Below are 27,422 nucleotides of genomic sequence, written 5' to 3'. Positions count from 1 at the left end.
TACAGGTTGGTTTAGATCTCTGAATGATACAGTGATCTGAATGGCTACAGGTTGGTTTAGATCTCTGTATGTTCCAGTGCTCTCATTGGCTACAGGTTGGTTTAGATCTCTGAATGATACAGTGATCTGAATGGCTACAGGTTGGTTTAGATCTCTGAATGATACAGTGGTCTGATTGGCCACAGGCTGGTTTAGATCTCTGTATGTTCCAGTGCTCTCATTGGCTACAGGTTGGTTTAGATCTCTGAATGATACAGTGGTCTGAATGGCTACATGCTGGTTTAGTTTTTGAATGTTCCGGTGATCTGATTAGTTACAGGTTGGTTTAGATCTCTGAATGATACAGTGGTCTCATAAGTTACAGGTTAGTTTAGATCTCTGAATGTTCCAGTGCTCTGATTGGCTACAGGCTGGTTTATCTTTCTGACTGTTTCAATGCTCTGATTGGCTACAGGCTGTGAGTATTCTAATAAAAACAGATTTACAATAAACGTGTGCTTATTTACAAAGTGCCAGACTAGTCGAGCTGCTTGCCGCGTGCCTCCCTGTAAGAGGATCATTCGCTTCTGGGCTACATGCTTGGCTCTAACACAGCGCCATCTAGTGGCTATGGCTATACAGTGAGGCTGCTTTTGCTGTCCATGGTACTTATCCCCTCATGTGTATAGAGCAGAGTGTTCCCTCTCACTCCCACCCAAACTGCCCTGTATGGGGGCGGAGCCATCATATTATCCCTACTTCCCAATAAAGAAGGGAGTGGCTACATTACACACGGAATATATGTGTATAGTGTATCTATGGTAACAGAGAGAGACGTGGGGAAATATTAAGAGGAGGGGGGAGAGAGAATAAGGTTGGGGGTCCGGATTCCCATTATGATGACAATACAGAGAAATACCCCCCTCAGGGGTCATAAGCTCCTGCCTATTGGCTCCCCAAATATTTGGCCCCTGGATACTCCCCCTAGCCCCGCCCCCTTCCTAGCTTCTGTACAAAAGTCAAAAAAGGAAGGTAAATAATTAAAACATAAACAAAAAAAGTGAAGACCAATTGAAAAGTTTCTAAGAACAGGCCATTGTATAACATACTAAAAGTTACTCCCCCCCCCCAAGATACAGTTGCAATAAGTTAAGAATCAAAGAGACAAGAGGATAGAGCTCCCTGCCCCGTAGAGCTTACAGTCTAACTACTGGATAAGGATGACACACGACCTCATAGGAGACTGCACTAAGTCCCTTCTGATTGGCTGCTGAATTCCAGGCTGAGGGGCATTCAGCCCAAGAAGCAGGGGGGTTGGGCTTTATTACAGCCCCCATTGTAATAGGTAAGGAATACGTTCAACCTACATATGCGACAGCCCCATGTACTGACTATACACACCGTCCCATTGTGCCTTACTATACACACACGGAATCCCATATACAAATGCTGTGAGATATACAGAGTGACCCGGCTGCTCCTAGCATCACTCCCTGTGGGAGTTCATACGGAGTTTCCCTAGTACATAGAATCCTGGGAATTGTAGTCTTTGCGCCTCCCCATACAGCCTGAAACGCGGTCTCTTGAACTCCATAACCCGAAATGCAATGCGCCAAACTGACAGCACTTGGAACTTGTAGTACGAATCCTGCGTATTATTGTCATCTGAATGCCGTAGAAACTACATTTCCCAGCATGCCTCTATCCCCCACCTGTCTATGTACCCCTCTGGTGACAGCTTGGGTTTCCCCTTCATATTGCTCGCTTTCAATAGCCATTTGCCGAGCCCCAACGCTGTAATTGCACCCCAAGACCCCTGAATCGAGAGGCTGCGGCGTTTAAACGCGATCATTTTCTTCATCCGCAGTGACATGATACCGTGACTACATCTCCCGCGTTTCCCCGCGCTCTCCACGCCTTCGTTCGTCACCGCCTTCCGCGCACTGCTTGCTGGGAAATGTAGTGCATTGACCTATAGGAACTGCCCTCCGAGTGCGTCAAAAGACTACACTTCCCGTCGTTCCGTGCGAGAGCAGCTTGGAGGTTTTGGCGCCGGCGCTGTGCTCAATTATTATTGTAGTTCCCAGAGCGGATAAAGATGGCGGCGGCTGCGGCCTCGGCTGGTCCCGGAGCCTCGGGCTCGGTGCGGGGCCGCTTTCCGGGCCGGCCGTGGGTTGGACGCAGCGGGAGCCGGGCGGAGCGGGTTCGTGTGCCTTTCCAGGTGTCGGCTGAGGCGGCGTGCTCCGAGAACCCGGACTCGGCTCAGCTGCAGATACTCGGGCTGCACCGGAACCTGAAGCGGCTGAAGGGGGCCTGCGGCCGGGACAGTGACAGCGGCGAGGTGAGCAGGGGGGCGTGGCTGGCTTACGGGTTCCACCGGGGCCCCTGGATGGGGGTTTGTGGGAGGGAAGCTGCAGCTGTCAAAGCGCAGAGAGAGAGAGAGAGAGCCGCCCACTTGTATCAGAGACAGGCAGCCCAGCGCCTATCCCCGCCTAACCGTCTCACCGGGGCTCATGGGAATTGTAGTTCTGTGACAAGCATTAGGCTCCCAGCATCCTCTCCGGGGCCAGATATCCTTGTGTGAGATAGAGGGGGGCCCTGAAACCAAACATTCATCTTCCTTTGTCATTCCCCCAGGGGGCAGGGTTCGTCTCAGGGCATTTGCCTTGGTCTTCTAGGTTTCTAGGGGGGGGGGGGAAGTGGATTGGTGATTGGTGATTGGGAAGTGGATGTGCCTGGGAGGATGCTGGGAGTTGTAGGCAGACTGGGGGGGGGGGGGGCAATGGGGTGTAGTACTCTGTGATTGGGAACTGGATGTGCCTGGAAGGATGCTGGGAGTTGTAGGCAGACTGGGGGGGGGGACACAATGGGTAGGGGTGCAGTATGCTGTATATTCTGTAGCCTTTCTGCTTGTGAACTGGATGTGCCTGGAAGGATGCTGGGAGTTGTAGGCAGACTGGGGGGGGGGGGGGGGGGTGGCGGCACAGTAGGAAGGGGTGCAGTACTGTGTAACCTTTCTGCTTGGGAAGTGGATGTGCCTGGGAGGATGCTGGGAGTTGTAGGCAGACTGGGGGGGGGGGGGGGGTGGCGGCACAGTAGGAAGGGGTGCAGTACTGTGTAACCTTTCTGCTTGGGAAGTGGATGTGCCTGGGAGGATGCTGGGAGTTGTAGGCAGACTGGGGGGGGCACAGTTGGAAGGGGCGCAGTACTCTGTAACCTTTCTGCTTGTGAACTGGATGTGCCTGGGAGGATGCTGGGAGTTGTAGGCAGACTGGGGGGGGGGGCACACAGTAGGAAGGGGCGCAGTACTCTGTAACCTTTCTGCTTGTGAACTGGATGTGCCTGGGAGGATGCTGGGAGTTGTAGGCAGACTGGGGGGGGGGGCACAGTAGGAAGGGGTGCAGTACTCTGTAACCTTTCTGCTTGTGAACTGGATGTGCCTGGGAGGATGCTGGGAGTTGTAGGCAGACTGGGGGGGGGGACACAGTAGGAAGGGGTGCAGTACTCTGTAACCTTTCTGCTTGTGAACTGGATGTGCCTGGGAGGATGCTGGGAGTTGTAGGCAGACTTGGGGGGGGGGGGGGGGACACAGTAGGAAGGGGTGCAGTACTCTGTAACCTTTCTGCTTGTGAACTGGATGTGCCTGGGAGGATGCTGGGAGTTGTAGGCAGACTGGGGGGGGGGGGACACAGTAGGAAGGGGTGCAGTACTCTGTAACCTTTCTGCTTGTGAACTGGATGTGCCTGGGAGGATGCTGGGAGTTGTAGTGCAGCTATAGCTGGTGGCTTGTAGGATGGAGTCTGTAACAGAGATTTTCTAGCCCCCCCACCCAATGGCTGTTGGACCTGGGGCAGGAGGGCACAGGGGTAAGTGGAACATACGGACTTATGTTATAGGCATTAAAGGGCCAGTTCACCTTCCACTACTTCTATTATTTCCATTTTGCAGGCCCTCTCCTGTTCCTCTTCCAAACTGTTATCTGGTTGCTAGGATGATGAAACCTTAGCAACCACATGGCAGTTGCAATCCCCAGCAGGAAAAAACCCCAAACTATTTCCTAAACCATCTTGTTTTTTTTTTTTTTTTTTCAATTTAATAGGGTAGTCGCCCCTAGCAACCAGATAGTTGTTTAAATTGTCACCTTCGAGCTGTAGGAAAACAATAAAATTAGACTGGTGAATAAGCCCCCAAACTACTCCCATGACCCTCTGATGGAATAGAAAGGTGGCTGGGATTATTTCCGCCAGTTGGGCCTGAGTGTCTGTATAGGGATTGTGAGCGCGGGCCGGTGGAGCTGACTCTCACAGCAGTCTATTCTGTTTGTTTCCCCTCCGTATCTGTAGGCGCAACTCTAATCTCTCTCAGCACCTGTCTCTCTGCTCCCTATCAGTCACATTGGAGCATGGGGGGCGGGGCAGAAAGAGACCCCGCCCTTTGTGTTGTTTAAATTCGGGACTCTGTGCCCAGTGAGCTTGCACTTACAGGCACCCGTTCAATTCCCCACCATGCCGCCATGTTGTTCCTGTGTGTGTGGGAATAGCAACAGATACTGATCTTTCCCTTGGCACCGACCCAACTTACACATATAACTGTGTCAGAACTGAGCCGAGCGGAACCGGCCCAGCACTAACGGATACGGCACCCACACACTGAGTACTGAGCCCAGTGAGCTTACAATCTAAGGTCCCTATCACATTCCCATCAGTCCCTGCCCCAGTGAGCTTACAATCTAAGGTCCCTATCCCATTCCCATCAGTCCCTGCCCCAGTGAGCTTACAATCTAAGGTCCCTATCCCATTCCCATCAGTCCCTGCCCCAGTGAGCTTACAATCTAAGGTCCCTATCACATTCCCATCAGCCCCTGCCCCAGTGAGCTTACAATCTAAGGTCCCTATCCCATTCCCATCAGCCCCTGCCCCAGTGAGCTTACAATCTAAGGTCCCTATCCCATTCCCATCAGTCCCTGCCCCATTGAGTTTACAATCTAAGGTCCCTATCCCATTCCCATCAGTCCCTGCCCCAGTGAGCTTACAATCTAAGGTCCCTATCCCATTCCCATCAGCCCCTGCCCCAGTGAGCTTACAATCTAAGGTCCCTATCCCATTCCCATCAGTCCCTGCCCCAGTGAGCTTACAATCTAAGGTCCCTATCCCATTCCCATCAGTCCCTGCCCCATTGAGCTTACAATCTAAGGTCCCTATCCCCTTCCCATCAGTCCCTGCCCCAGTGAGCTTACAATCTAAGGTCCCTATCACATTCCCACCAGTCCCTGCCCCAGTGAGCTTACAATCTAAGGTCCCTATCACATTCCCACCAGTCCCTGCCCCAGTGGAGCTTACAATCTAAGGTCCCTATCCCATTCCCATCAGTCCCTGCCCTAGTGAGCTTACAATCTAAGGTCCCTATCCCATTCCCATCAGTCCCTGCCCCAGTGAGCTTACAATCTAAGGTCCCTATCACATTCCCACCAGTCCCTGCCCCAGTGAGCTTACAATCTAAGGTCCCTATCACATTCCCATCAGTCCCTGCCCCAGTGAGCTTACAATCTAAGGTCCCTATCACATTCCCATCAGCCCCTGCCCCAGTGGAGCTTACAATCTAAGGTCCCTATCCCATTCCCATCAGTCCCTGCCCCAGTGAGCTTACAATCTAAGGTCCCTATCCCATTCCCATCAGTCCCTGCCCCAGTGAGCTTACAATCTAAGGTCCCTATCCCATTCCCATCAGTCCCTGCCCCAGTGGAGCTTACAATCTAAGGTCCCTATCACATTCCCACCAGTCCCTGCCCCAGTGAGCTTACAATCTAAGGTCCCTATCCCATTCCCATCAGTCCCTGCCCCAGTGAGCTTACAATCTAAGGTCCCTATCCCATTCCCATCAGTCCCTGCCCCAGTGAGCTTACAATCTAAGGCCCCTATCACATTCCCACCAGTCCCTGCCCCAGTGAGCTTACAATCTAAGGTACCTATCACATTCCCATCAGTCCCTGCCCCAGTGAGCTTACAATCTAAGGTCCCTATCACATTCCCATCAGCCCCTGCCCCAGTGAGCTTACAATCTAAGGTGCCTGGGGGGGATGATAGAGATTGTCGCACAGTGCTGTGGAACTAGAATAGCACCCCTAGGGGTTACTTAGGGCATTGCTCAGCCAATGTCCCTGGAGATTGAATCTGTGATTTTAAGCAGCATTTACCTACAGTAAATATAATGGGGAATTCGGCCATATTCATTACAGAGCCATTAAGGGACCTCCCACTCATGAATAAATGCATGCAATTATCTATTCCCCTCCCCAATACTGAGCATTATGCCCCATGTAGCCTCTGATTTATCATCTGATTTCTTACTGGCACTGTTAGATTTAACTTTTTAGCTGCCATGCTGGAGTCATGTTCCGGGGCCCTTTCGACCCCTGCTTCTTAACCTTAAGTCTCCGGGTGTTACTGAACATCATTCTGACCTGATCTTGATAATATGCTGGAGGATTCTGGGAGTTGTAGTCACTTGAATGGGAAGTAGGAGGATGGGCAGGTAGGGGGGCACAATGGGCTGTTACAGAATGGGGGCAGCCATTCCTGCACCGGTACAGCTGGGGTGTTTGCTACAGAAACCCTACTATAGTTTATATATAAATACCCCGCTGTGTAGCCCCGGGGGCAGCCATTCCTGCACTAGTACAGCTGGGGTGTTTGCTACAGCAGTGTATAAATACCCCAGGCACAGGTTCTATAGCAGATAACAGAACCTCTGTATAATACAATGGTGTTTTATCTGTTATCTTCTATATAACCTGTGCCTTTTCTCCTTTTTCCAGCCTGAACGGCTGCCCCCAGGGCTACACAGCGGGGTATTTATATAAACTATAGTAGGGTTTCTGTAGCAAACACCCCAGCTGTACCAGTGCAGGAATGGCTGCCCCCCAGGGCTACACAGCGGGGTATTTATATAAACTATAGTAGGGTTTCTGTAGCAAACACCCCAGCTGTACCGGTGCAGGAATGGCTGCCCCCGGGGCTACACAGCGGGGTATTTATATAAACTATAGTAGGGTTTCTGTAGCAAACACCCCAGCTGTACCGGTGCAGGAATGGCTGCCCCCGGGGCTACACAGCGGGGTATTTATATAAACTATAGTAGGGTTTCTGTAGCAAACACCCCAGCTGTACCAGTGCAGGAACGGCTGCCCCCGGGGCTACACAGCGGGGTATTTATATAAACTATAGTAGGGTTTCTGTAGCAAACACCCCAGCTGTACCAGTGCAGGAATGGCTGCCCCCGGGGCTACACAGCGGGGTATTTATATAAACTATAGTAGGGTTTCTGTAGCAAACACCCCAGCTGTACCAGTGCAGGGCAATATTACATTATGGATACAATTTGATTTTTTTTGGTGTTACTGTCCCTTTAAATGTTCATTGTTTAGTTTTCTTGCCCTGTTCCATGACAAAAGCTGGGGTCTGACTGTGTGTATTGTGCCATGAATGGAGCAGATGTGGGCAGTACTGGAATGTGACTGTTCCTAGGGGGAGTCGTGCCTAAAGTCATGCCCCGTGCTGCCCATTAACAGACCGGGCTCATTCCTTCCCTTATATATGAATAGATCTGATTTTTGGTGTATTTAGCGAGGACGTGTTTATATGGATCCAGGCTGTGAGCAGATGCATAGATCACATTGTGTTTATTAAATCTGCGTCAGGGACAGGCGTGTTAACTGTGAGAGTTGTAGTTCCACAACACTGTCATCCCACTTTGATAGACGTTCTGAGATAAATGGGGGGCAGTTATTTGGCTATTTGGGTGGCTATATTATATTCTTACTAAAATATCATGTTTATCTGTTTTACAGGAAGACTTTGTCGGTTTCACTGCTGAAGAAAGTGCGCTTGGAAGTTCCCTCCGATTGGCTCTGAGATCAAACAGAGGTACGGTAACCTAAACTGAAGGGTCCCATGATGGCCGCTGTTCTGCTGCCCCCTCATTTACATTATGTGGCTACTGAAGCACAATGTACATTGACTTTACTGGCCTTTCCACTACATTAAAGTCATACTGACATAGTTCACGTTTTTAATGGAACCGGTCCGTACCCCCAGCCCTGGCTTTTATTGGTCCTGAGGGGGGGAGTGATTTCTTAGCATTCTTGAGGAAGGGGGAGCAGGAGAGGGGAGAGAGGAGAGAGCTGTGTGTCTCTGGCAGAGGAAAACAGACAGAACAAATCTTTTGACAGAGAAGTCAGTGCAGCGTTTCTGTGAGTGCTAATGGCGGTATTTACATAGACCTTTCTGATAAAGCTTACTCACCGGGTTGGGGGTTCCCCCCTGTGATTATAATCCCAAACTACAAGATGGGGGGGGTGTGGTGCTAGTAGGCAGGGCCAGTGAGAATTGCTTGCCATGGGTCCGAGTTTCATAATTATAATCACAATTGCCTTCCCCCTCAGAGATCAAACCTGCCTTGGCCATACACGGGCAGATTTCTGCTGCCGATTCGGGTCCCTAAGACCAACATGACAGCTTATCTGTCCATGTATGGGGGCTCATTGACTTTTCCTACTTTTCCTATCCCTAGGGCCACAAGATTGCATTAGCACGACATTAACCAATCCAAGGTGTAGTCGCCTTACTCCGTATGATTGATATTTGTTTCTCTGTGTTCTTTTCCCTACAGGTAAAACGCCTGACCCAGCACCGACAAGCTCTCTGCCGAGCGCAGCACCGCCCAGAAAGCCACTATGTTCCATACCACCAAGCCTAAGGCATATTTTTACCCCTGAGAAAGAGGTCCGTGTGCATCTCACGCAGCTCGATCCGTCATTGTTTAATATGGCAAAGTACTCGACCATTATTACCCGGCCCAAGAAGGAAGAGGTCCCTATTGGCCTGGAAAGGCAGAACTCGCCTGCAGATCCCAGCACAGGAGCAGAACACAAGCTATACACCGCTGAACCCCCAAAACAGAAAGGGAGGCCTCAGAGGGCAAGGGTTCGCACGTGGAAGGCAAGAGCCTCAGAGGCTTTCCGTCACCACAGCCAAACAGACCACTCGGACCCCAGCCAAGAAGAAACCAAATGTTGCGATGAAGGCAACGCAACTGATAATTGTGATGCTCCTTCCGCTGCGACTGACAAAACAGACGAGCAGGAAGAGTTAAATGATAGAAAAAGGACTCTGACCAGTCAGGTTATTGCCCCTTCTGAACTGGAAGGTACTCTGTGTAGAAGAGAAGGGCACGCGAGCAACGCCCAAGTGTTGGAGAAGGATTTACCTGCCTCACCAAATAAGGCTTGTCCTGCTTTCAGAGAAGGACAGGGGGACACCCAGGTTCCTAGAGTAAAATGGAAGCTTTGGGCAGATTATAAGCAAGAGAACGAGCTGGAAACTGGCGCTTCAGAAGCAGACGTGACTGCGAATGATACCGCGTATGGGGGCAACATGGACTTGCCTTTGCCGGAGGAAGGTCTACAAAGCAAAGAAGCTCTCCCTTCTGGCCCAACAGACAGACTACTGTGTCCAGAAGCAGAGGGCCTGCAGGCAAGTGAATGTCTGGAAAGGGAAGAAAGAAATCAGTCAGATGGCTGTGGTACTGGGGAAGAGCATAAAGCAGACATAGACTGTGGGTCTGAGGGACTGTTGCTACCTCACCATGAAGATAGTTCTGGCTTTCCTGCATCTGTTTTGGCTGCTGAGGAAACTTCTGTGCTGGATGTAAACTCCACCAATGAGAACGCTGGTTTCATTTTGGCAGCGGAACCTCCTGCTTTGCCAGATTCCTCCTCTGTCCCCCGCAACAAGAGAGTCAAGAAGTTAAGCAATAGCAAAAAAGCAAAGATATTGCGCGCCAAGAAGGCTGAACAAATGGCCGCCAAACGCCTGCTGGCAAAAATAAAGGAGGCGAATATTAAAGCCCAGCCCTATATGCAAGCTCAGTCTTCCAAGAGGACGGCACCAAGGAACAAGAGCAACGTGGCGCCCGTGGCTAATGCCCGCCCCTCCCGGGTCATTAAAGCACCTCGGCGGTTTCTCGATGAGGCGCAGTTATCTCCTTTTACAGAAAACCAAACCAAGTCCAACCCAATGTTGCACAACGCTGATATCCTTAGTAGCAGCTTGACCGAACCGGAGCCGGAAGAAATATCTGATCCGCTTCCTTCTCCCACAGACACGTTTTTCAATCTGTTTAGTGAAGATCATCTGTGTTTCCTACCTCCCCTCTCACCTGAGGCAGAATCCACGCCCTCCTGCCCTTCGTCTGCGTCTTCTCCTACTTTAGTGTCTCTTCCTCCGTCTCTTTCTGAGAGCAAGCGGAAGAATATTCTCCGGGCGCCGACCTTCTGTTGGAATTCAGTTGGCACCGCTGAGCAGGAAGCCCCGTCTACCCTGTGCTCCTCTAGACCTCTCTTTCGCCTGCAGTCTCCTGCCTCTCCACTAGAGCCGTTACAACTCAACTTGCCGCTGTCTGCTCCATCCTCCCCACCGCCTCAGCCGGTTCCCAAATTGGAACCTAAAAGGTCTCCCCTTCTCCGTGCCCCGCAGTTCACTCCCAGTGAAGCACATCTGAAGATCTATGAATCGGTGTCCTTCGAGGACCGGGATGGCAAAGTACCTTTTTCCCCTCTTCTTTCTAACCGACAGCATCACACCGACTTCACTTCAAGTGCAACCGCCAGTGTGTGTACAACAGAAACCATGAGTGCGCCGGCGGCCAAACAGAGTGATCTAAACGTAGGAGGCCGCCGGGCAAACCATCTCACTATACCTATGTTTGATTCTACATTAGAGAAAGGGGATGGTCTAGAAACGAATTTGTTGGTCACCGAACCGACTCTAAAACCATCTGATCAAATTCTCTCCGATCCAGTTGAGACACTAAACTCCGGGTACAACAGGATCGGGAAACTTGAAATGGGAGCCATTAAGTTAGGACCTGTGGACAGCCCTGGGGTGGTATGTAAAATGGCTATCAAATCGCCATCACTCTCGCCTACAGACACCCTTGGAGAAATAGGAATATCTTCTGCGGTGAACGACCAGACCTTGTCGGGCACCGACAAAAAAGTCATTTCCCTGCTGGAGAAAGCCAAGTTGCAGTTAATACGGATTGACAAGCAAAAGAACTCTGAATTGGTGAGTTTCCTTTTCTTAGCTTTGGTAACTATGTGTAGCAGGGTGCCAAGCACCATGTTTTTGGCCGCAATGCCCCCTGACAATCCCTTAGATGTAACTGTGTGGTAAGCAAAGACCTGGGCTTTTATTGCTTGGCTCATTGTATGGCAGTAGGCTCTAAGGAGTGCAGTTTGTGCTTCTGTGGCGACTTGTGCCCCTATCTAAATATTATATTCCCCTCTCTATTAGGGCCAGGATTCACCAGTGCAGGGTCCACGGATTAAACACGTCTGCCGGCACCCATCTGTCGCCCTTGGACAGCCTCGAGCCATGATTCCTGAGGACATCCCTAGACTGAGCGCTTTGCCATTGCACGAGAGAGAACCCCCTGCACCCTCCTCCATAGCTCAGCCTGAAGGTAAGATCTCTGTCCGCACATATAATGGGATTCTTAAACTGGCAACCACGGTTCAAAGAACTTATAGTACTGACCCAGAATGAGTCTTCTCCTATTCCTTTTCAGAATCTTCCTCTGCCTCTGAGCCAGAAAGCAGCACGGTGAAGCAGAAGAGAGCTGCTCCAGTACGCAGCAAGCCAAAGCCCCCGACGAAGGCGAGACTCCGTATGGGCCGCTGCGGCACTTGCAAAGGCTGCTTAGTGCAGGATGATTGTGGCAAGTGCATCAACTGCAAGGACAAGACCAAGTTCGGGGGCCCAAACACAAAGAAGCAATGCTGTGTGTGAGTTTCCTACTCTGAGTCTGGATAATAATCCTTCCAAGTACCCTGCTCTCTTCTGGCACCAACAAGGGGCCCCCAATGAAACTACATATTCAGTGCAACAGATCCAGATAGAAAGCAGTAGGATATAGTCATATGCGGGTTGACAAATAGTCTAAACCCACACCCAAACCGGACTGCAGCTCCACCTTATTAATAGACCCGAGCCTGCCCCACCTGTGACGTTGCGGAGGGGGCGTGGCCAGGAGGGCACTCCTATAAATAGGCGCCGTCTGAAGCGGCCTGAACCTGCCCAACCTGCGAGTTGCAAGCCTGCCCGCACATCACTAGTAGGATACTCCCTTTGGTCCTTCTGTATAAAAAGAAACTTAAAATGTATTGGGCTAAGGTGTTAGCTCTCTGGAAAAGGGGTATTCACCCAAGATTGTTGCATTGGCACTACAGGAAGCCAGAAATACAGACATAGGAGAATACTCTCCCTGGGATCCTTGCCCGTACCTGGCCCCTCCCGGGATCCTTGCCCGTACTTGGCCACTCCCGGTTTATATAGCACCGCCCCCCTGTGTGTTACAGCAATGCCCACTGGCAGCATACAGATTAGAAGGCAATAGCCTACAGCTTCAAACACCATTCAGATTTGTACTGTGCTGTATCTACTGCATAACCAGACCGATTTCCATCATCTCTTATGTCCGCCAGGTTTCGGCAATGTGACGCTATTCTGGCGCGGAGGCTGGAGAGGGCAGGAAAGAAAGGTGAGCGCCTCCTTTTTCTCTCGGTCCCTTTCCTTGTTGCTTTTAGAAATAGGGACCAGGCCAGCTTATACACTTATGCAACAAAGGGAACTGGAGCATACAGGTATGGGGGCTGCTCAAAGCTTATTGGTTTATTGGTGGGTTACATCCTAACTCTGCACCGTGCCTGTATGCTCTGGTTCCTGTATGTTAGTGTGGAACAACTGCTGCGTTCAGTAGTATCTGCCGTTACCTGCATGAAATAGGCAGTATTAGCTACACACAGATCCCTTAGTCTAGCCCCCCACCCCGTGTTGCTGTAGGAAACCTTTTTTCTGTGACCAGAACCATATCATATAGGATTAATGGTAAAAGTCACTTGGTCCAAACTCCTGGGAGGTCACGGGGCCCTGCTTTGTCCCTCTTGTAGGACTGCATCCCCTTCACTGATGGCCCCAGGCTGGTTCCTCTGCCATTAAAGTACCAGCAGCGGTAGGACCATATTGGACTGGAGCCTTATCTCTGGACATCAGAATTTTTCAACATTTTCCAACATATTGCATAAGGTACTGGATAGTCTGAGATAGGGTGCAGTGTTCCTCTGTACATGCTTCAGTGGAGAGCACATTGTGGCAGCAGCCATCCAGTAAGACCAAGATGGCTGGAAAAGGCAGCCACAGGCAGAAAATATCTGTAAAAGTGACAGATTGGAGAGTAGTAGCTTGAGTGGCTGATTGGCTTCCCCTGTTAAGGTGCCCATACACCTTCAGATCCTCTCGCTTGGCGTGGCCAAGTAAGCGGATCTTCTCCCGATATCTCGGGTGGGCGATATCATGAGAAACCAGGCTAATTCGGTCGTTTGGCCCTGGGGCCAAACGATCGAATTATCACAATGGGTATAGGCAAAGTCAGTTCGGGGACCCCATCAACGAGCCGATGCGGTCCCCGATCCGATTTTTTAACCTGCCCGATTTCAGGCCAGATGTCGGTCAGGCAGGCCTATCTGCAGTGCCCATACACAGGCTGATTAGCTGCCGAATCAGTCTAAGGGACCGATATCGGCAGATAGAATCGACCCGTGTATGCGGACCTTTAGTTTATATCCAGCCATTCAGCTAATTCAACCTGCATAGGGTTATTTTATAGTCAACAGTCTTAAAGGTGAAGTTGTGACCCTGTCTGACAGGTTAAAGTGGACACTGCCTGTTAGACATTTTCACCCACTGTGGGGTTTGATATGGAGTATTCTGTCTAGGTAAGAGTGGGGTAGGCGAAACGAGGGGGGTTCACCTTCAGATTTGCTTTCAGCATTCTATAGGTGGGCCTCATCGAAGCATTTTATTCTCTCTTGTGTCTGGGGAACACAGAAATGCCTGGGTATAGCTCCACCCCTTTTGGAGCCGGGACACTTTTCATAGATATCTCAGTGGATCCTCCCTCTTCAGCTGTAACCCTTTATTCCCCCTCTGTTCTGTAAGTGTCCTCTTATAGCTGGAGGTGACAGCCTACTGTTATTTATTAATGGAGCCGGCCTATCGGTACTTAACTGTGCAGCGCCTTCATGCAGTTGGAAGGTTTGGCTAACCAAATGATAATACCAAATATTTGAGGGCCATATTATATGAAAGTCTAATTCAGAGACATCTGTAATGATCATAATCAAGATGTGGACTCTAGCAATCCCTTGGCCAGTGGGCCTCCAGTTGCACATCTTGTAACCATCTCCCAAGGTACACCATTATTGCACTGGCTGGAAGTCCCAGTGATAAAGGCCGCCTTTTCCTCCTTGGTGCAAACTTTGGTCCCACCACCACAAGGTACATTCATTCTTTCATTCCCAGACAGCGCTCTACCCTTTGTAAGGCCTTTGTTTCCGAACCTGACCTGCTTCTATCATCTCTTGATTGGTTGATCCCAGCAGCCTGGTATTTCCAGACCAAAACTGTCTGATATTTAGCTCAGTACTAATACACTCCCGTGGCTCCAGTCTTGTTTTCTCCAACTTCTGTAGGCCTTCTGAGTAGCAGAACTCCCGTGGCTCCAGTCTTGTTTTCTCCAACTTCTGTAGGCCTTCTGTGTAGCAGGACTACCTGTTTGCCAAAAAGCAGGGAGCATAGTCGTGTGTTTTGTCCTTGTCTAGGCCAGCACAGAAGAGCAGATGTGGCCCTTGCATTTGGACTAAAGCCACACGAATGTCCATTTCTCCAGGTGTGGCAAGAATGTTAAAGCTACAAAAAGTGTAAGAAGAAGGCCTGTTGGGTAGATTGACCAGTTTCCTACGGCAAGTGTTCCTACAAAGAATTATCTGTCCAACCACTCTTGTGGCCGTCACTCAGATTCCAAAATCCATAATGGAAAAGCAGCTTGGACAAAAGTTAGAGAAAAGGGCTACAGGCTAATAGAGAACACATCTGCTAGGCCATTCTCTACTAGGAGGATTTTATCTCCCTAATTGGAAGAAGCAGACTTGGCACCAAGTCCACCTGGCAATCCAAAATAACTATTGTAGAAATTGCAGTCCTTATAACCACGTTAGAACCCAACAGTGGCATTTCCCCTTCCTACACTGCCTTAGGGAAGAGCATACCCAGGATACGCTGATGTAGGAGGAACCTCTTGAAACCTCCATGGATTCTGATGATGCAATTAAAAGTTTATTAGAAGAGGAATGAACTCTTTAAATGGAGCTTGATTGCCTAGGTGATGGACCACCAGTGATAACGCTACTGATTTCCCTGATCTGTTGGTAAAGACTCTCTGCTAACTTCTCAAGATGACCACAGATGGCTGCCAACTGTCTAAACCTACACATATTGAATAGGACACTCTCCCGGTTTATGCCTTTTCTAGGAACGACCAAACCCCAGTTGTTATTCCCTCAGGAGAAATCAGTCGTCTGGTTAGAATATCTGTCTCCTAGGCCATCAGACTTTCCACCAAACTGATGGGACTTCTGATGCAGGGGATTCTGGCATGGCTATTGGATTCTTGATAAGACAACAACAAGGTTATTTTGAGAAGATGAAGGCTCAGAAGGCCTTTGTCTGGGGTACTGAGCATTAAAGTCTGCTCCAAACCAAATGGACTGAGACCTCTATGACCAACCATCTATTTCACCATCACACACAGCTCAAATGTTCAAGAACCAACCTTTAAGCCAAAGACTTCATTATAAAGCCTTTGTAGCCCATTTCATAGGCATCTCTGAACTTTATGCCTCCATGTTTGAACGTCTCTAAGGATGTTCTTGCATGGTTTTTCCCATAAGGTCATCAAAGATTTTCATACAAACCAGGTTATAGTGATACTGACCAACTTATCTGTATGATATGTCCTGCCTCCTGTGGGGGTGCAGCTATACCCAGGCATTCCTGTGTACCCCAAGAAGCAGGAGAGAAAGGGTGTGAGCAGTAAGCAGCCAAAATATAACATTCCTCTCTTTAGTTGGTCTTTATTAGTCTTTATGGTACTAGGCTTCCTATACTTTACTGCCTGTAACTAAAAATCTGTTGTCGAGGGTACACGTGCCCTTGGAATATTGAGGGAAATAAAGTGACTGCATGGCTTCAGTTTTAGACTAGAATACAGCTACACCAGGATTAAAGGGGCAGTATACCCCTTGGTGCAATGAATACGCCTTACGCTGATCATAGTTTTTGCCTATTGTTTTTTAGTCTTAATCTTGAGCTAAACAAGGCAACTGGAGAAAGTGAAGCTCCTTCATATTTGGTCTTTGCAAGCTAAATACTGAACGCCTGCTAACAAAACAGTCACAAGAGTAAAGTGGACGTATAATGATGATCTTATTATCCGTCACCCAAGGACCAAACATGGAGTCGCTTCAGTTTCCCTGTTTGCCCAGTTTAGTTTAAGAAATCACATGTTTACTTATTTAAACAATAGATAAAGAAGAATATTCAGCACAAGCACTATTCCTTGCACTCACAGGGTCGTACTGCCCCTTATTTTATTTGTTCTTTTCTATTAAATCCAATGGGGGACACAGGAACGTTGAGGTAAAAGCCCTTTTTCTTTGAAGCCCTCTCCTATGGAGCCTCTGACTCCCTTCTTATCCCCCTGCCCTTCTCAAGGCAGACAAACAGAAACTTCTATAACGATGATTCAATGTCTAAAAGCAAAAAAAAAATAAATAAAAACCCAAAAGGACAGAAATTTGCTCAGGAGAAGTCCTGTGTCCCTCCATTGGACTGAAGAGAAGATGTAACATAAAGAACTAAATCCTCCTTCTCTCTCAGGAGGACAGAGGAATGGTGTGAAGGCAACAAAACGTCCCCCGAGGCAGGATGGAAGGAACATGTACAAAAGCCCAGAGAAGAACCACAAGTCAGAGTGAAAAAGAACGTCGACCGCAGAACCTTAACGTGAGAAGGCTGCATCCGCAAATAAAAATACATGATTCAATTTGACGTCCCCTTGCAAAGGCAACGTTCCTGCTTGCCCAAGAAGCGCCAGGTTCTCTGGTGGAATGGGCTTTCTGCTAGAACAGGGGAAGCTTCTTGAGCTTGACCGTCTCCTTAATCCAATGACTGTACCTAGGCCTGAACGGATCGGGAATATCATTTTCCGACCAATGCGTTTTTTCCATACACACCATGGGTAGTCTCTTTTGAGTTAAGTGAAACATTGAGGAGGAGGCAGGGTACCACGAACGACTGCCTTCTCTGCAAAAACACTGACTTCTCGGGACAAATGAGAACTATGTTGACAAAACCAGCAAAGCAGATAATAAAACTGTTAGGGTCAAACTGCGGACATTTTTCTTTCACGGGTAAGTTCACCCTGGAGCAAGACTGAAAGTGGATACATTAAACCTTTAATGGAATCTAAGTGTAGGCTCTTGGGCACAAGGTAACAAGCACCTCTACCTCTGGGACCTTTTAAGGCCAGTGTCTCGAGGACCATGAAGTTTAATTGAGCATCTAAGGATTCTGATGGCAAATGGGTTCTTGAAGCAAAAGATTGAGGTAGAAATTCCCTGAACCTTGAGGCCAAGGAGGTCTGCAAACCAGGGTTGTTATCACTCTTTGCCAGGTCGAATGTCCGTGGAACCCTTGATTTTTGGAGAACCTTTGAAGTGATGGGACACAACACTTAACATCCGGCCTGCACTGTTTTCATGAACGAAATTAGGCCTCTGGTTCTGCTTTCATTCAGTCAGACATGTGGTATCCGCCTGTGTCCTTGTTTCCTTCTGTCCAAGGGAAGATGCTTTTCACCTCTTCGTCTGCTGCCAGATTGTGTCCCCCGATGATTTACATGTGCTACTACTGAAACGTTGTTAAAATGGATTCTGGCAGACAATCCCTGTGGTTGTTGCTACGCAATTTCTCCGACTTCCAGTGGAGTTGGGACTCTTCGGGGAGGTTCCTTAGGAGTTGGGACTCTTCGGGGAGGTTCCTTAGGAGTTGGGACTCTTCGGGGAGGTTCCTTAGGAGTTGGGACTCTTCGGGGAGGTTCCTTAGGAGTTGGGACTCTCCGGGGTGGTTCCTTAGGAGTTGGGACTCTTCGGGGAGGTTCCTTAGAAGTTGGGACTCTTCTGGAGACCTTAGGCACTGGGATCCCTGGTTCTGTATCCCATCCCATGCGTTCTTTGTTAACTCTTTACAAGCCCCCTTCTGCAGGGACTGTTAAACCGACCCTCATCCCAGAGACTCCCAGGCTTTGGCTAAGACTCCTGGAGGACTATAGCACCGGGAATGGCAGGAGTTTCCCAGTTTCTTTCCACTGGAAAGCTAAAAAGACACCTCCGGGCCCCCAGGAATCTATTTAAAAATGAGGATACCAATGTTAAAATTGAGTGAGTGCAGAAAGGTACATTCCTCTCTGGCCCCCAAGGGCCCTTGAACACCAGCTCCGAAAATAAAAGCATTGCAGCTTGCTGGACTAATCCAGACAGAATTGTCCCTGGTGTAGGATGGCTCAGGGGGGTCCGACATGAGGCCATACAGGTTGCTGATTGGAGCATTTGTTGTATGGGGCCAAATGAAACCACTAGAAAAATCAAAGAAGATAATGGAGGGCAAAGGCCTAAAGGAGAAATTGAAGTTATCAGTGTCCTGCCTCCCGACCGGAAGAGCTTTTACCTCATTGTTTCTGTGTTCCTTTGGATGTAAGTGAAAGTTAAATATAAAATGAACTGCCCTTTGTATTTATCTAATGCAGCCCGTTAAGAGGCAAATGTATCCTTTTCCATTTGATCCTTCTTGCAGCTTTATCCTTTCCTAAGCTGCTGCTCTTTCACCCTGCCGGGCAGAAACCTTCCCTGCCACCTCCCATAACCATATTATTATGTATTGCAAGAATTCAAAAGCAGGGGGAGCCCTTTAATCAGGGGTGTGACCTGTTAAGAAAGAGGGGCAGCAGCTTTGCCTAGTTATCATTTTTGGCTGGTAAGTCCGTACCCCTGCTCCCATTGTGTGATAACCCCCAAACAAAAAGTGAATACCCAATCTTGGGTTTCGGCCAAACCTTGAATGCTCAATAAAAGAATTCGGCCAAATACCGAACCAATCCGAATCCTAATTTGCAGAAGGGTTAAATAGAAGTGCATTCGGTTTGTCCAGGCACTTCGATTCGGCTGAATCCTTCCAAAAAAAGGCCGGATCCCAATCCAATTCCTGGATTTTGTGCATCCCTAAAACCTACATTAACCTCTTAATGGGGAAGCAGTAGTGGCCCCTGAAATGTATTACGTTGTCAGCTTTTTAAATATATTTATTTCACAAATGCTCCAATGCACAAATGTTCCCCCCCATCACTAGGTCGAAAAGCACCAGCGCCACCACGCGAGAATCTCCCAGACTCTGACGACAATTACCCAGATACCTGGAGGGCTGAGGAAACGGAAGCCAATGATCCTGATTCGCTGTCTCAGCGCAAGTCGTCCCGACGCTGTGTCAGGCAGCGCCCGTTCTACGATCTTTTCCCTGATTCCGAGGACTCTGACTACGACCCCGGCCCCAGAGTCTCGCGCAAGAAGACACGCCGAGAGTCAGGTCAGAATGCTGTAAGCAATGGAAAGAATGCCATGCCTGGGGGTTTGGTGGATACGGCCCAGGGGCTAAAGGTACATGAAAAGGATTAACGTGAAATATCCGTTGTCTCCTCTGTTTTACAGATCTGCTCCCTCAAGAGTCCGAGGAACAGAGCAAACCTCGCAGAACTCCCCAGCAGCCTCTGATTCTTAGGGCTCGCAAGGGCCCAGAGCAAGTGAGTAGGAAAAAGGTTGTCTGTCTGTGTCTAATACACCAGTTATTTATATATATTTTACATATAGTGAATAAAGTGCCCCCTATTGTAACATATAGGGATATTATAAGCCCCCGAGGGGTTCCTTATAATATACAGTGAATAAAGTACCCCCTATTGTAACATATAGGGATATTATAAGCCCCCGAGGGGTTCCTTATAATATACAGTGAATAAAGTACCCCCTATTGTAACATATAGGGATATTATAAGTCACGAGGAGTTCCTTATAATATATAGTGAATAAAGTACCCCCTATTGTAACATATAGGGATATTATAAGCCCCCGAGGGGTTCCTTATAATATACAGTGAATAAAGTACCCCCTATTGTAACATATAGGGATATTATAAGTCACGAGGAGTTCCTTATAATATATAGTGAATAAAGTGCCCCCTATTGTAACATATAGGGATATTATAAGTCACAGAGGAGTTCCTTATAATATATAGTGAATAAAGTGCCCCCTATTGTAACATATAGGGATATTATAAGTCACAGAGGAGTTCCTTATAATATATAGTGAATAAAGTACCCCCTATTGTAACATATAGGGATATTATAAGTCACAGAGGAGTTCCATGACCATATAAAGGAATAAGGCTGAGAGCTTTTATACAGGTCATGGAATTCCAAGATGACTTCTAATATCCTCATATTTTACAACAGGGGGTACTTTATTATAATATACAAGTTTTAGTGAGTCATGTGACAGAAATGACATCACTAAGCCCCGTTTATAAGGGTATAGTTTACAGGATAGTCGTGGCTCTTCCATAAATATATATATATATATATATTACATATAAATATATATAATGTATTTATATGTTACTCTGTGCCCAGGAATCCATAATGAACGGAGGCTCTGGGAAACTGAAATCTGCAGATGGAACTTACCGGTTACGGGTCGATTTCAAGGTGAGGATTGGCTCCCGTGGCTTCCCCGGAATGGGGAACTTTATGGAATGAACGCTTCTTCAGGGTTCTGATGTCTCTCTGTGTTTTTTTTCGCCATTAGGAAGACTGTGATTTGCAAAATGTGTGGCTGATGGGAGGACTGAGTGTCCTGACTTCTGTTCCTGTAAACCCAACGCTGATGTGCCTGCTGTGTGCCAGCAGGGGGAGGCATAAGGTAATGGGACCTACAGCTCATCGTTACTGACGTGGGAAGCCACAGACCGCTTTTTAAAGGAATACTGACACAGGAAACCCATCAGTTAATAGAGCTTCTCCTGCATTGTATTCTATTTATATGAGAGAGAGACGTTCTTTTCACCCCTTTCAGTAGGAATGGAGCATTCTGGGAATTTGATTGGTTTCTGTGCGTGTTTGGAATAGAGTTTTAACCTGCGTTGTGATTGCTCCCACAGCTTCTGTACTGCCAGGTCTGCTGCGAGCCTTTCCATAGGTTTTGCTTGGAGGAATCGGAACGGCCGCTGCCCAATCAGGAAGGGACGTGGTGCTGCCGGCGCTGCAAATTCTGTAACGTGTGCGGGCAGAAGGGAAAGGCAAAAAAGGTGACGGTAACCAACGCATAACAGACCCATAATGTTTAAAGGGCAAGTTATTGAACTCTTTCTCTCCATGTTGCAGCCCTTGCTAGAATGTGAGCTGTGCCAGACAAACTACCATGTCAACTGCCTGGGGCCCAATTATCCTCTCAAAGCGCCTCGTAGTGGCAAAGGCTGGGTAGGTATCCGGAGCATCCTAACGTGATTGGCCAAAGTAGGCCTGACTTACACAGCAGACATAAAGTAGCATAAATGTTTTTTTTCCTCACAGACCTGCTCGGCCTGCATTCGCTGTAGAAGTTGTGGGATTGCCCCGGGAAAAGATGGCGACCTGGAATTAACGGAAGACAGCAAACTCTGCTCGGAGTGCAGCACGCTCTACGACAAGGGTGAGGCGGCCTTCTGTCTTGCTGGATAGGCGTCATCTCGCTGCTGAAAAAGTGACAACACTCTCTATCTCCTCCCCTAGGAAACTTCTGTCCCATTTGTATCCGTTGCTATGAGGAGAGCGAGTACGAGAGCAAAATGATACAATGTGCAAAGTGTGATAAATGGATTCACTCCAAGTGCGAGGGGCTTTCTGGTGAGTGTTTCTGCACCCCCCCCCCCCCCAAATAATGATTTTGTTTCCCCTTTGCATCTCTCTCACACGTATCTGCCATTTGCTTTTCCTGCAGATGAAGGGTATGAGCTACTATCCAACCTACCTGACAGTGTGGTGTACACTTGCCCCCCATGTCTGGGCAACAGCAGCCCAATATGGAAGGAAGCCATGCTTTCTGAGCTGACTGCTGGGCTCCACGAGGTACTGCAGGGATTACTGGCGTTGGATCCTGCTGCTTCTCTGCTACATTGTGCACAGGTAAGAATGGTTCTCTGTTAAACCCGGTGAAACCCAGTCATGGGGGATGTATGTGCGACTACAGCAACGTGTGGCTTGCATCCCAAGAGCCCCAGTTAGCCCTCAAGTAACAGCAAAGAACTGGGAGCAAGATAGCAGCTCCCAGTAGGTATCAGAATAGCACTCAATAGTAAGAAATCCAAGTCCGGCTTGGGACTCCTCCAGTTACATGGGAGTAGGAGAAACAATAGGTTAGCAGAAAGCAGTTCTAATGTGTAGCGCTGGCTGAAAGCTCAGACTCAGGCACACTTTACTGCTGCGCTGCAAGTTGGAGTGATATCCTCCCCCCTCACCCCCAGCAGCCGATCAGCAGAACAATGGGAAGGGAGCAAGATAGCAGCTCCCAGTAGGTATCAGAATAGCACTCAATAGTAAGAAATCCAAGTCCGGCTTGGGACTCCTCCAGTTACATGGGAGTAGGAGAAACAATAGGTTAGCTGAAAGCAGTTCATCTGCTTCCCATGGCTTCCTGATAGCCTTGCTAAGATGCTCACTTATTATTGGCTGAGAAGAACAGCTCTCTAGTCCTGTAACATTGCTCATATTGATAGGGTCCAACTGAGATACAGTGTAGCTAATATAGATTGCCCATCTTTTCCCCATGAAGACAGGCAGGGTCACCTTGGCAGCAGAGCACACGCTTTGGAATAAAAGTACAGCATTGCAGCTGGTTCTGTGCCCTTTTAGGATCAGGGTTTACTTGGTCCTCTATGGACAGTATTAAAGGGGTTGTTCACCTTAATCTTAGCTTCTAGTATGAGTTAGAGCTTGCTATTCTGAGACAATTTGTCTTCATTTTTTATTTGGCTATCTGGTTGCTAGGGTTCATATGACCTTTGCAACCAGGCAAGTGGTTTAAATAAGGAAGTGGAATATGATAGGAGAGAGAGTCGGAAGAAAAAGGCAAATAGTTCAAAAACTATATAAGAAATAAAAAAAGACCAGTTGAAAAGTTGCTAAGAACTGGCATTACTATATTATAATAAAAGTTACCCCTTTAAAAACCATGGTTTCCTAGGGGAATTCTCTCATTTTGCCCCCCTGCTAAGATATGACTGGAACAATGGTTGTGAAAATGACCCCCCAAAACTCCTTACCCACACTTGCGTCCTACCATCTTTACTTACTTTGGCGAGTACATTTTTTATACCCCTCTACTTTAATTCTAGTGCTCGGCTAGTGACGGTGGCACCAAATGCCAGCACGGCCCATGTGACCTCCAGTCGTTACGGCAGCTCTTGGAAGACGGTCACTACAGCTCAGTAGTAAGTGCTGGTTTGTACATGATTGTGACCCTTTGAGGTTGCCTTAGTTCCAAACTGAGACCTGTCTCTCTCCGTAGAGCACCTTTAACGACAACGTGGCCTATATCATACAGAAGGGGATGAAGCAGGAAAACTGTGGCTCTGGATTCGACGGGAATGCGCTAAAGAGCTTGTATTTAAAGGTAAACGGCCACTACACACGTGTTGTGGTTGCGTCTGTGCCAATTCCATTCTATCATTGCCAGGCAAATAGTGAGAGAAAAACTCGACCCACAACCAACCCGAACCCAGCTTCTGCCCTGTATTTATAGAACCCCCCCATAATGACATCACAAAAGGGCTGGGGCATTGTGAGCGTTTATAAATCCATAAGCCGGAAGGTGCAGGCTGGCAGTGTTAGGTTGCGGGCAAGCGGAACAGCTCAGCCCAAACCCGCCTGTGACCCGCAAGTGATGTGCCAAGGTTGGCCCGGACCTGCGGGTATCTGCCCGGCCCACACTTCACCGCCAGGCAAGTGTGAGAGAAACTCTACTCACACCCAACCCTACCCGACCCGGCTTCTGCCCTGTATTTATCGACCTGCCACCTGCAATGATGTCACAAAAGGGGTGGGGCATGGTGAGCGTCTATAAATTCATAAGCCGGAAGGCGCAGGCTGGCAGTATTAGGTCGAGGGCGAACGGAACAGCTCAGCCCAAACTTGCCTGTGACCCACTAGTGATGTGCCAAGGTCGGCTCAGACCCTCCGTTATCTGCCCGGCCCACACAGCACCGACAGGCAAGTTCTCCAAAAATATTTAGTAGCCTCTGTACTTTTTGTTTCTTTGCAGAGTATGGAGAAAAGCTTTAGCTGGTTCAACGCGGAAGAGTCGGAACACTGGCAGACCAATCGCAAGATGGAGACCAAGTAAGTGGAAGATCATTTAGGCAAAGACCGGTTTGTTCTGTTGTGGTTTCCTTCCCTTGCACCCACCCATCACCCCCTGTCATTCACTTGTCTCGTGAGTGGGAGAAGCTAAATGCATGCTGTAGCCACGTACCCACATGAACGTTGAGCGAACCCCCAAACTCCTGTCTGTGTTTCAGAGGCATTCTTCCTAACGCTGTTCTGCCTCCTTCCTCTGATCATAACTATGCCAACTGGAGGATAAAGAAAGAGGATCCACCAAGCAAGGGAGTCGTCCAGAAAGCCACTTCCCCGCCCAAAGGTAGCTGTGCTGCGGGGGGCTTGAACTCCAACGGCGGTGCGTAGGCTCTTCTAATCGTGCTTTTATTTCCCCTTTAGTTAAGCTGGAAAGTGACGCAGAACCTGCCGGAGAGATAAAGACGGATACGCGTCAGTGCGCTCTCTGCCTGAAATATGGCGACGATGATCCGAAGGTGAGACCCCTTGTGGTTCATTTCCCAGGGTGCCACAGCCATGTGATCTGTGCTCTGATAAACTTCACTCACACTTTACTGCTGCGCTGCAAGTTGGAGTGATATCCCCCCCCCAGCAGTCGATCAGCAGAACAATGGGAAGGGAGCAAGATAGCAGCTCCCAGTAGGTATCAGAATAGCACTCAATAGTAAGAAATCCAAGTCCGGCTTGGGACTCCTCCAGTTACATGGGAGTAGGAGAAACAATAGGTTAGCTGAAAGCAGTTCTAATGTGTAGCGCTGGCTGAAAGCTCAGACTCAGGCACACTTTACTGCTGCGCTGCAAGTTGGAGTGATATCCCCCCCTCACCCCCAGCAGCCGATCAGCAGAACAATGGGAAGGGAGCAAGATAGCAGCTCCCAGTAGGTATCAGAATAGTACTCAATAGTAAGAAATCCAAGTCCAGCTTGGGACTCCTCCAGTTACATGGGAGTAGGAGAAACAATAGGTTAGCTGAAAGCAGTTCTAATGTGTAGCGCTGGCTGAAAGCTCAGACTCAGGCACGATGCACTGAGATGGCGCCTACACACCAATATTACAGCTACAAATACATTTGTTGGTTCAAGAATAAAGGGTTAAATGGCAGAGGGAATTATTTGCTGTGTAACAGTGTCATTTAGAGATAAAAAAAAAACCCATAAATATCATAAAAGTGTCTCTTTAACCCAGTGACATGCTATTATTGCATGATGGGTAGGTAAGAGGGGCCTGTAGAAAGTATTTTTCTTTTGTGTCTGATTATCAGTTCATATCAGGGAAACTTGTGCTTAATTAGATAAATAAATTAAAGGTCAATCTATTTCCTCTTTTCAGGATGCTGGGAGACTGTTATATATTGGGCAGAACGAATGGACCCACATCAACTGCGCTATATGGTCAGCTGAGGTTTTTGAGGAGAACGACGGCTCTTTAAAAAATGTGCACGCTGCTGTGGCTCGTGGGAGGCAGTTAGTAAGTTTGCTCATAGCCTGTACAGAGAGATACCATAAAACTATGGCACATAGGGATTCCCCTGTACTAAGCACAATTCAGCAGGAACAGCCCCCTAAGTTTGCTCATAGCCTGTACAGAGAGATACCATAAAACTATGGCACATAGGGATTCCCCTGTACTAAGCACAATTCAGCAGGAACAGCCCCCTAAGTTTGCTCATAGCATGTACAGAGAGATACCATAAAACTATGGCACATAGGGATTCCCCTGTACTAAGCACAATTCAGCAGGAACAGCCCCCTAAGTTTGCTCATAGCATGTACAGAGAGATACCATAAAACTATGGCACATAGGGATTCCCCTGTACTAAGCACAATTCAGCAGGAACAGCCCCCTAAGTTTGCTCATAGCATGTACAGAGAGATACCATAAAACTATGGCACATAGGGATTCCCCTGTACTAAGCACAATTCAGCAGGAACAGCCCCCTAAGTTTGCTCATAGCATGTACAGAGAGATACCATAAAACTATGGCACATAGGGATTCCCCTGTACTAAGCACAATTCAGCAGGAACAGCCCCCTAAGTTTGCTCATAGCCTGTACAGAGAGATACCATAAAACTATGGCACATAGGGATTCCCCTGTACTAAGCACAATTCAGCAGGAACAGCCCCCTAAGTTTGCTCATAGCATGTACAGAGAGATACCATAAAACTATGGCACATAGGGATTCTTCTGTACTAAGCACAATTCAGCAGGAATAGCCCCCTAAGTTTGCTCATAGCCTGTACAGAGAGATACCATAAAACTATGGCACATAGGGATTCCCCTGTACTAAGCACAATTCAGCAGGAACAGCCCCCTAAGTTTGCTCATAGCCTGTACAGAGAGATACCATAAAACTATGGCACATAGGGATTCCCCTGTACTAAGCACAATTCAGCAGGAACAGCCCCCTAAGTTTGCTCATAGCCTGTACAGAGATACCATAAAACTATGGCACATAGGGATTCCCCTTTACTAAGCACAATTCAGCAGGAACAGCCCCCTAAGTTTGCTCATAGCCTGTACAGAGAGATACCATAAAACTATGGCACATAGGGATTCCCCTTTACTAAGCACAATTCAGCAGGAACAGCCCCCTAAGTTTGCTCATAGCCTGTACAGAGAGATACCATAAAACTATGGCACATTGGGATTCCCCTGTACTAAGCACAATTCAGCAGGAACAGCCCCCTAAGTTTGCCGAAACCATAAAACAAATTTTTGAGTGACAAACTTCTTTCCCTGACAGCGCTGTGATAATTGCCAGAAGATCGGTGCTACCGTCGGCTGCTGCTTATCCACCTGCCATAGCAATTTCCACTTCATGTGTGCCCGGGCCAGCCGCTGCTGCTTTCAGGATGACAAAAAGATGTTCTGCTCAAAGCACACAAAGTTACTTGATGGCACGGTGAGTGGGAAGCTTTGCTACTGTGGGTTTGTGTATAATTATCCCTTTCTCTATCCAATGGGGAACAGAGGTTGGGATATGGCTGCACTGGGGCAAGCCACCCCTAGTGC

The 27,422-nt window shown here is 48.3% G+C and overlaps 1 protein-coding gene across 1 annotated transcript in view; it reads left to right on the top strand.

Annotated features, from left to right (window-relative positions):
- Nucleotides 1-2,050: 2,050 nt before the first annotated feature.
- kmt2b (lysine methyltransferase 2B) overlaps nt 2,051-27,422 on the top strand; it is a 35,947-nt gene continuing 10,575 nt past the window's right edge. Inside the window, exons 1-22 of the mRNA XM_002940632.5 lie at nt 2,051-2,320; nt 7,826-7,901; nt 8,647-11,102; nt 11,331-11,499; nt 11,605-11,821; nt 12,521-12,576; nt 19,338-19,571; nt 19,694-19,785; nt 20,671-20,745; nt 20,846-20,959; nt 21,198-21,344; nt 21,421-21,516; nt 21,610-21,727; nt 21,808-21,921; nt 22,016-22,200; nt 23,409-23,504; nt 23,582-23,686; nt 24,335-24,411; nt 24,591-24,712; nt 24,790-24,884; nt 25,738-25,875; nt 27,154-27,312. Of these exons, the coding sequence (XP_002940678.3) occupies nt 2,078-2,320; nt 7,826-7,901; nt 8,647-11,102; nt 11,331-11,499; nt 11,605-11,821; nt 12,521-12,576; nt 19,338-19,571; nt 19,694-19,785; nt 20,671-20,745; nt 20,846-20,959; nt 21,198-21,344; nt 21,421-21,516; nt 21,610-21,727; nt 21,808-21,921; nt 22,016-22,200; nt 23,409-23,504; nt 23,582-23,686; nt 24,335-24,411; nt 24,591-24,712; nt 24,790-24,884; nt 25,738-25,875; nt 27,154-27,312 (5,184 nt within the window). The 5' untranslated portion in view covers nt 2,051-2,077. The remainder of the gene's footprint in view (nt 2,321-7,825; nt 7,902-8,646; nt 11,103-11,330; nt 11,500-11,604; nt 11,822-12,520; nt 12,577-19,337; nt 19,572-19,693; nt 19,786-20,670; nt 20,746-20,845; nt 20,960-21,197; nt 21,345-21,420; nt 21,517-21,609; nt 21,728-21,807; nt 21,922-22,015; nt 22,201-23,408; nt 23,505-23,581; nt 23,687-24,334; nt 24,412-24,590; nt 24,713-24,789; nt 24,885-25,737; nt 25,876-27,153; nt 27,313-27,422) is intronic.

Source organism: Xenopus tropicalis, chromosome 7 (assembly GCF_000004195.4).
Source record: "Xenopus tropicalis strain Nigerian chromosome 7, UCB_Xtro_10.0, whole genome shotgun sequence".
NCBI lineage: Eukaryota > Metazoa > Chordata > Amphibia > Anura > Pipidae > Xenopus > Xenopus tropicalis.
This window is presented reverse-complemented; position numbering and strand designations above follow the sequence as displayed.